An 8,819-nucleotide genomic window follows, 5' to 3' on the forward strand; every position below is an offset into this window, starting at 1 on the left:
AAATTTTAGTAGCAGGGGCACCTGGGTTACTCAGTGGTTGAGCATCTGCCTTCGGCTCAGGTCGTGATCCCAGGGTCCTGGGACTGAGTCCCGCATCGGGCTCTCCACAGGGAGCCTGCTTTTCCCTTTGCCAGTGTTTCTGCCTTTCTCTGTGTGTCTCTCATGAATAAATAAAGAAAATCTTTTTTTAAAAATTTAGAACTTTTTCTTCAAGTATTACTTGGAACCCCAAGATATAAAATAAATGAGGGAAGCTGCTCTGGTTCAAGTGGGGTTAAGAGTTCCTGATCTACCAATTTACCCTCCCCCTGGCTCCTCCCTGGAGCATCTTCATAGACTCCTTGGGCTCCAAGTACCACAGTATGAAATCAAACTGAATAAATCGCTGGTTCTCAAAAGTGTGATCCCAGAACCAGAAGCATCACCGGGGAATGTGTTAGAAATGCAAATCCTCAAACCCCCATCCCAGATCTACTGAAATCAGAAATCCTGGGGGGCAGGATCCAGCAATCTGTATACTAACAAGCCCTCTAGGTGACTCTGCTGCACGTGAAAGTTTGAGGATTTACCAGAAGAGAGTATCCCATTCAGAAGCTATTGGAATGGGGTTGGGGTCCAAGATTATTTAGACAGAACAGGGCTCAAGATCAACATTTCTGGAGTACTTAAATTATCCCAGGATTTTCTGGAAGGCTGTTTTCCATCCACCATCTTTTTATACTTGAGATTAGACACTCTCAAGGTCCAACTTCACAATGGCCTGAGTCCTTTTGAATTGATTCAATATGTCAGAAATCCCTGGGAGTAGTATGGATTCTTATTTTGGGCTCATATAACATGCCTCAAAATTTTTCTTGACCAAAAGACTTCAGATCTGATACTCCTAAAATGTTGAGCAAAAGAAGCCAGACACGAAAGTATACACACTGAACAATTCCATTTATAGAAGGAGTTAAAAAAGGCAACACTAATCTACAGTGAAAGAAGTCAGGATAGGGATTACTCTTTGGGGTCATTGATTGGAAGGAAGCAGAAGTGGGCCCTGACTTAGGGGCAATGTCCTGTTTCTTGATCTGGATGTCGTTTGCAGGGATCTGTTCATTTCCTAGAAATGCATCAAGTTGTACCCTTGCGATATGTGCATTTTCCTATATATTTGGTACACTTTTGATACAAGAGTTTAAACATGGTTTCTGGTCACCTGCAGGGAAAGGTCAGTGTGTAATGACAGATGGCTGTGGGTGCTGAGCTTCATGGTCTCAGAGGACCTGGGCCTTCACTTCTGGGTGTGAGTGTACATTTGGCGCAAACACAGGTTCCTGGCATCAGGTCTACTGCGTTATGACAACATGAGTTGTATGGGGGCCACTCTGTTCTCTTGATTGGAAAAGACCTCTTGGTTGATGGCATCCCTGATCAGCATTCCCTGTGGATGGGGAAGAAGTGAGGCAGTTACATATGTGAATAGGGGGGTGGAGTAAGTTTCAGCATTTGGCTACTCCAGGAAATGGGAAGTGGTTGGATCCTGAATTTTCAACCAGGTTAGGCCAAAAAACCATGGGAAGCATGTATAATGGGTAAAAGGGAAGTATCCCTGTTGTTTGGCCCCTCGGTCTGAGCTCTATAGGTATGGATAAGACCCCAGTTGTGAGCACTCATATGTTTTGCCTGTGCCCTTTTGGGTCCAGATAATAAATCCACATGTGAAATGACTTCCCCCTGGCCTTCCCAGTTTGTAGATGGAGTCTGAGTTAAAAATTAGCTTAAGTTTCGCCAGCTCTTGCCCACATTTGCTCACACAGGAATTCCATCCGTCATGTAAAACAGCCCAGTTGGGTCTGAAAGTCACCGGTAGGTCACACACCAATCTGGTTTTGACCTCTCCCATGTTTTTCCTTACTTACTCTGGGCCCCTGTCTTTGTGTCCTCTGTCCCCAAAGCTGTTTAAGAACTTACCCCTTCCCACCTCCCCTCCCCACTGCCACTATGGTACACCACAGGAATGTTGACAAAGGTGTCAAGGATGTTGTCCCCCTGAAGGCCCCAACCTTGGAGGTGTCTGCCCAAGGGGCCAGACATGTCTAAATCTCCATTTGAGCTCAAGGTAACACATACCTGCTGAATACATGGTGCCCTGGGTCCCACGGTGGTGTGATCTGAAAGCAGGCCCTGGCTGCTGCTGTTACACTCCATGGCTCAATTTGGGGGTTGGTGACAGGTAGGGGCATAGGGCTGGGCTGGAATGGCTCCCCTGTTGCTGAGGGACAAGGTGTTTTCCAGAGGAGGTGCAGGCTTCATTCAGGAAGTGCCAGGCACAGCTGCTCCCTCTGGTGGTCTGTGCCTTCCACCAGTGGAGACAGGGAGGTCAGCTTCAGGAGTCTCGCGCCATTCATATCTCTTAGAACTATTCCTGAGTGCAGGGTATTTAAAAGATAGTTTCTGTATCAGACAAACCCAAAATGAGGAACATTCAATTAAAAATGCTAAGGCCATACAAGACAAAGTAAGTTTGTGGAAATGCTCCAGATTAAAGGAGGCAAAGGAGACATGACAATTAACAGCAGTACCTCACCCTAGACCAGATCCGATGATGAGGAGGGAAATACTGTAAAGGACCTCATTTGGCCAACAGACAAAACTCAAGTACAGATGGTAGATTAGATAACAGTATTGTGTCAGTCTTAAATTTACTGAATCTCTTAACTATACTGTCATGTGGAGAACATGCCCGCTCTTAGGCACCGCGTGCTGAGGTATGTTAGTCATGAACGGCCATGATGCATGTAATTTACCATCATATGGTCCTGATACACACCCATACACACACGCACACACACTGACTTATGAGAGTGTGCATACATGTAAGCAATCAAGTAAATGGGGTAAAATGTTAGCAATAGGTGAATCTGGTAAAGGGTATACAGATGTTCTCTATACTATTTTTATTTTTGCGACTTTCCTCTAGGTTTAAAATATATCCGAATTTAAAAACCTTAAAAATGTAAAAGATCATTTCTGCAAGCAGAGTCTGGTGGCACATGCCTTACTGAACTCTTCCTGTGGCAGAGATGAGGAACGAGGACATGGCTGTCTTCCCAGGCAGGGCTACCAGACACATCCCAAAGCAGATACCCTGCATTAAGTTGCCAAGTGACATCTGAGGCCACTCACGGCTTGATCTCCCCCATCTTACGAGATACCAAAAATAACACTTTTTACGTATTCTCCCAAGGATTATGGGCCCCCAGTGTTGGCAAAATTTGGTTATGAAAGGTAGGTGGCACTGGTTCATTGATTCATCCAGTAAGTGTTTTGACCCTCTACCTACTATGTGCCAGGAACTGTGCTAGGGGCCAAGTATGCAGCCCAGAGTACAAGAGGAGACACAACCCCCATCCTCAAGAAAACCTATGATCTGGTTGGGGATGCACCGACAACCACATAAATAAATGTGTATTTCCAAATGAGTGGACCAGAAAGTAGACTTGGGAAGCCCTGAGGGTGAGGATGGGGGACCAGCCCAGTCTTTTACTAGAGCCAGTGGATCCAAGCTCCTGGGTCTGATACATAGCTTCCCCCTAAGATTTTTCTAGGTTATAGGACCTATAGGTCCTTTGTACCTGATGCTGAGAAGGAAATCATCAGGGCTTACTCCCTCCTGGGCACACCCCATCTGTTCTGGCTTAGCTCTCTGCAGGCTGCTCCGACCTCTGTGAGAATCAGGGAAGAGGCCAATGTGCCACTCTATCGATATCCCAGGGCCGGTGGACCAGCGAGCTTTGGAAAATAGTCCTTCTACTGATCTATGCCCATAGATGAATGTTACAACTACACACATAATGTTTGTGGAAGGCAAAGACCAGCAAACACCCTCACGTGGCAGCCTGGCAGCCTACTGACCCTGAGAGTCCCATTGCTACGATGCTGAGTCACAAAAACAACACAATGGTCTTCCAAATGGACAGAATGACTCTGGGGAACAGTTGTGGTTCTCCCTCAATCCCCGGTGTGGCACTGGTTGTAAGGCCCTTACCCAGGGACAAAAGTGGAGTCCATTGCTTTGGGGTTCCAAGTAGACAATGTTGGGGAGGGAGTTATATGTGTGTGTATCCACTCTGTCCATGGATCTCAGATAGGACTGACCCTTACCTTTGATGTACTCTGGTCCTGACCCAAAGAAGTTTCAGATACAACAAACGTTTACTGAGCCCCTACAAAGTTCCAAGCCTTTTACTTTATACTTTGACACATTTTATATCATTTAATCTTTAACAATAACCCTTTAAGGTAGGAATTATCTGCATTATACAGATGAGAAAACAATCGCAAAGAGGTTCATTGATTTGCTCAAGTATATCATACAGCTTTTTTTTTTTAAACACTCACACACTATACTTTTAGCTGAGGCCTGTCTGTGTTGGTTGCTTATCTTACAGTATTTTTTTTTGTCTTCTCTACTTTTGGAGCAACTTTTCCCCTTATGCAAGCCCCCTTCTTTCTTCTTTCACTAGCCCCATGGGCTCTTTTTTTTTTTATTAATACTGCATTTAATAGCACAAAAAATCACGAATACAAAGAAACTGGCAAAGGTGTTTGTCAATGAGATATCCTTGCCTCCTCCACTTTTCTGCTTTCATACCCATACAGGTAATGGGCTACATTTGTATAGACTTTTCTTTCCCCCTCCAAACATATAACTGTTATGTGATTGGTCAGTTGAAGCTGAAACACCCATGGAGAAAGATGTTTTATGGTTACAAGGGCACACACCCCCCCCACACACACCACCCCCCACCCACCCCACACTTTCCCACACAATCTTTTGGAGGAATATAGGATATGTACCAGTGTCAGGATTTCCCTGCTCCTGCCTTCTCCGCCTAGAGCATTCCTGCCATTGAATTCTCCTTTAAGTGACCATTTAGACTAGAGCCTCTTCTCCCGCCCCGTCTATTTCTCTTCCAACCGTGACCTTTGAGACACTGGGTACTGTTCAATTCTTACTCTGTCAGGCCCATGGGCCATGCAAGTAGGTCCTTTAAATCTCGATGCCACTTGTAGTACAGGTGTCGCCATCTTCCATTGCAGGTGGGTCTGTGTATCACTTCAGTAGGCTTGTGTATTCATTTCTTTCACTTTTTCTGACTCGTGCTCCAGGACCTGTTTGTGATAGAACAGTAAATACCCTTCACTGTCCAGCACGTCCTTAATACTGGCCTTGGTGATGACGGCATCATCACACTTGAACCACTGGTCCTTGTGGTGCCGGATGAAGCTGGTGTAATGGCCGCTCTCCAAGGTTCCTTGGTGATTAACCACAGCAAACAAGGAATACTTATTCTCGTCGTTTCCACTATTGGTTGGCAGCTGCAACTGTCCATTCATCCTACTCTCTTTACTTGAGGCCATAAATGGGGTCATATCCAGCTCCAGAGGAAAGGATATATATGTAGTGATCTTGCGCCTCTGTTTGGCAGAGTGTTCGAACCGTTTGAAATGAAAACAGGCAACAACAGGTAATTTATTCATCGTGAGTTGCTTGGTAGACTCCTGGTAGCTTTGGCAACTACCGCACTTGATTTTGGCACTGCTTCCCAAGTGCTCTGGCCTTGTAAACCTTCGCAAGCAGTCTGTGAGGGTGGTGATTCCTGGGATGTGGCTCTCCCCATTCACACTGCTCTCCCTCCCTGGGCTCATGGGCCAGAAGGAGGTGCACGAGCCAGGCAAGTCCAAACTGATGTCCCAGCATGGGTCTATGGTGGTGGAGACACCATGGCAGGCTTGACAGGTGACATCCGACTGCAGGCCACCTGTGAAGATTTGGTCTATGATGCAGTTACAGTGGTTGGGATTGTTGGCAGCTTTCCCAGCATCATCGCCTTTGCAGTGCCTGTGCAGGACGTCTAAGGCTGCAATGAGGAATTCGTGGGCATCCTGCTGCCTGTACCCTGCTAAGTGGCGTGCATGTATCCATACCAGGTGCAGCAACTTATAAGGAACGTGAGGAGACGGGTTTCCAGAGTACAACTCCCGAAAGAGTGAAGACATCTCGCAGACCAGACACAGCTCAGGACTCGGCATCTCACACCTGTGCCTGTCAGAGAGGAAGAAATCTCTCAGTATGGGAGTATGGGTAAGGGCCTGGACGATGCAGTTCATAAAGCACGTGTTGCCAAGATTGATCAGTCCTCTCAGACCGATGGTAAAGCTGGAGGTGATCCTTCTTCTCCTCGGATTGTACCCCAGCAGTTCTAACTCGGGTTTGGTCATCTCCCAGGTTGGATATTTCTCACCGAGTCCCATCACTGAACACTGCTGGTGAGAAACCTCGGTTGAGGTGGAGGCTTGTAATTTCAAAGCTTCTCCTTGCTCTTCTTTGGCAATTTGCTCAATGTCTTTGTCATACACATAATCCTTACACATAAAGCAGTATATACCTCCGTAATAAAGGTCTACGGCTAAGTTGTGTTGTTTTGTCTCGGCGTGCTCGTGAATGTGTTTCTCGGTGAAGCAGCCAAAGAAGACACAGGAAAGGCAAGAGTGAAGTCTGTTCAAATGGGTGCCACACACATGGCAGATGCACGACTTTGCCTTGCTTTTCCTGGTCTCTGGGGTTCCACACCACACGAAGCACTGGTAGATCACCCGCAGTTCCTGCCTCCAGTTCTCTCCCACCTTAAAGCTGTTCACGTGGGAACAGCCTGGTGGACCCACAGCGAAATCCACATCCAGGCATCCGACCCCAGGGCCGCGCCGGGGCCGGGGCCGGGGCGGGGGCCGTGGCCTAGGCTGCGGCGGGGTACGGAGTCGGGTCTGTGGCCGTGGCCGGGGTCGGCGGCGGGGGGCACGACTGCGCCGAGGAGAGGGATCGGGGGGCCGCGGGGGGTCGGAGGGAAGGGTGGGGGGAGGAACCTCGTCGCTGCTGCCGCCACCGCCGCTCCGCGCCGGGTTCTCATCCTCCAGCTCCTGCTTCGGCTCCCCCTTCGGCTCCTGCTCCGCCTCCGGTACCGGCTCGGGTTCGGGCTCCAGCTTGAGCTCAACCCGGCGGCCCGGACCCTCTGCTGTCTCCACCTTCCCGGCGGCGTCCACCTTCCCCGCCGCCTCCACCTTCCCCGCCGCCTCCACCTTCCCCTCCACCTTCGCCTCCGCCTCCACCTTCCTCTCCGCCTTCTCCGCCGTCTCCGCCGTCTCCGCCTCCTCTACCTCCTCCGCCTCCACTGGCGGCGGCTCCTCCCCCTGCTCGCAGGGCTCTGGCGGCCACTGGGCGTGGCGGCGCGGGGGCCACGCAGACCTGGGGTGTCCCCCGCCCGGCCTGAGGGAGCGCGGTGCCTGTGACAGCTGGACCCAAAAGGGACTTTCACTGAAGGAGGCGGCGGCGGAAGCAGGCGACGCCCCCCGGGAATCCTCCCGCAGTAGCCCCCTAGCGGAGGCCGCTTCGGCAGCCAGGCCCCGTTTCCTTTTAATTCAGTATTTCCCAAACTTGCTTGTTCACGAGAATCACGTGGGGAGCGTGTTAAAATTACAGATTCCTCGGCTCCGCCCGCAGACCTGAATCAGAATCTCGAAGGGAGGCGCTCCGGAACCTGTATCTTTAACTAGGGCCCGAGAGGATTCTTATGATCAGGCAAGTTTGGGAAACACAGCTCTAATTCATTGAGGCTGGCGGGAAGGGGGGCGGGGACCGCGCAGTCTCTTTAAGGCGCTTCCAGTTCTCAGCTCCAATCGCAGCTCTGACCCCCTTCATCGTCTCCTCCCCTCTACTCGTCCTTCCCTTCGTCCATGCAGCTTCCCCCAGCGCTGCGGGGCCACGGGCGGAGGAATAGCCAAGTCCAGAAGCGTCCCTGGGGTTTGTGTGATGTCCCCGCGGAGGCCAGGTCCTGAGGAGCAGTCAGAAACCGTGATAGGCCATCACCTCCGCAGCTGAGCCCGCCCCCAGCCCCGTCCCAGGCTCCCCTCCCACCCCAGGTTCTGCCCTTTCCGACAAGGATGAAGCCCCATGTCCATTCCGGGGACAGACCTGGACCCCACAGCCCCCCCGGGAGGGGGGGGCAGAGCTCCCAGGGCTGCTGCAGCTGAAGAGGCACGTCCCTTTGCCCATCTTATCGGTGCTCTGCACAATCTGTGCCTGTTCCTCACCTCCTGCTCCGGCCCCCAAGGCCGCGGGTGGGATGAGGATTTGGCAGTCGGCCAGCTGGCCCCGCAGACGCTGAGCTGCCCCGGGGGTGGGGGGGTGGGGGGGACGGGGGGGGGGGCAGCGGGAGGGACGAGGCACAACGTGGCCATGCCTACTGCTGGCACCTCCCCTACGGCTGAGAAAGGGGAGGACACTGCCCCAAGACCCTCAAGTCTGGCAGATCCCCCCGTCGGCAGCAGGTGGGAGTGGGGAGTGGGGGGCGGGAAGTAGCTTCCGTAGTGGCGCTGCCAGCAGGGGGAGGGGGCGGCCCGGGTCTGAGGGCCTCGGGGAGCTCCGCACGGAGAGTGCTGGCAGCGGAAAGTAGCCACAGGTGCTGGTCCCAGGGAGTCAGCACGGAGCTCAGAGGAGGTGGATAGCCAGAGTTCGAAGATCAAGGGGGAGTGTGTTCTACGAAGAGTCCTGTGATGGCTGGCCTTGGCCCAGGGGACACTGCCTGACTTGTGGGGCTGTGCTGCCTGAGTATGCCCCCCGCGGAGTCCTCCTTGGTCAGCACTGGACATCGCCCCTCAGCCTGGCCCCTTCCTCCAGGGAGGAGGCGGTGCCTCGGCCTCCTGGGGGGTTAGCATAGGAGTTGGTTGTCAAGAATTAGGAGCCTTTGGGGCACTTAGGAGGCTCAGTTGTTGAG

General features: G+C 51.5%; 1 protein-coding gene and 1 long non-coding RNA gene across 2 annotated transcripts; both read right to left on the minus strand.

The window, feature by feature from the left end:
* Positions 1-920: 920 nt before the first annotated feature.
* On the minus strand, positions 921-8,154 carry LOC140628793 (uncharacterized). Its single transcript, XR_012026755.1, has 3 exons — positions 8,018-8,154; positions 2,116-2,410; positions 921-1,426 (listed from the first exon to the last, which is right to left on the minus strand). It is a non-coding gene; the product is annotated as an uncharacterized lncRNA (long non-coding RNA).
* On the minus strand, positions 4,215-7,450 carry USP27X (ubiquitin specific peptidase 27 X-linked). The gene has a single exon (XM_072818310.1). The coding sequence runs from the start codon at positions 6,421-6,423 to the stop codon at positions 5,107-5,109; it is 1,317 nt and encodes a 438-aa protein (XP_072674411.1). The 5' UTR covers positions 6,424-7,450; the 3' UTR covers positions 4,215-5,106.
* Positions 8,155-8,819: the final 665 nt, after the last annotated feature.

The sequence above is a fragment of the Canis lupus genome, chromosome X (assembly GCF_048164855.1).
Source record: "Canis lupus baileyi chromosome X, mCanLup2.hap1, whole genome shotgun sequence".
In the NCBI taxonomy this organism is placed as follows: Eukaryota; Metazoa; Chordata; class Mammalia; order Carnivora; family Canidae; genus Canis; species Canis lupus.

What these genes read in the sequence shown, in the direction of transcription:
- USP27X (XM_072818310.1), bottom strand. Translation starts at nt 6,423, where the DNA reads ATGTGTAAGGATTATGTGTATGACAAAGACATTGAGCAAATTGCCAAA.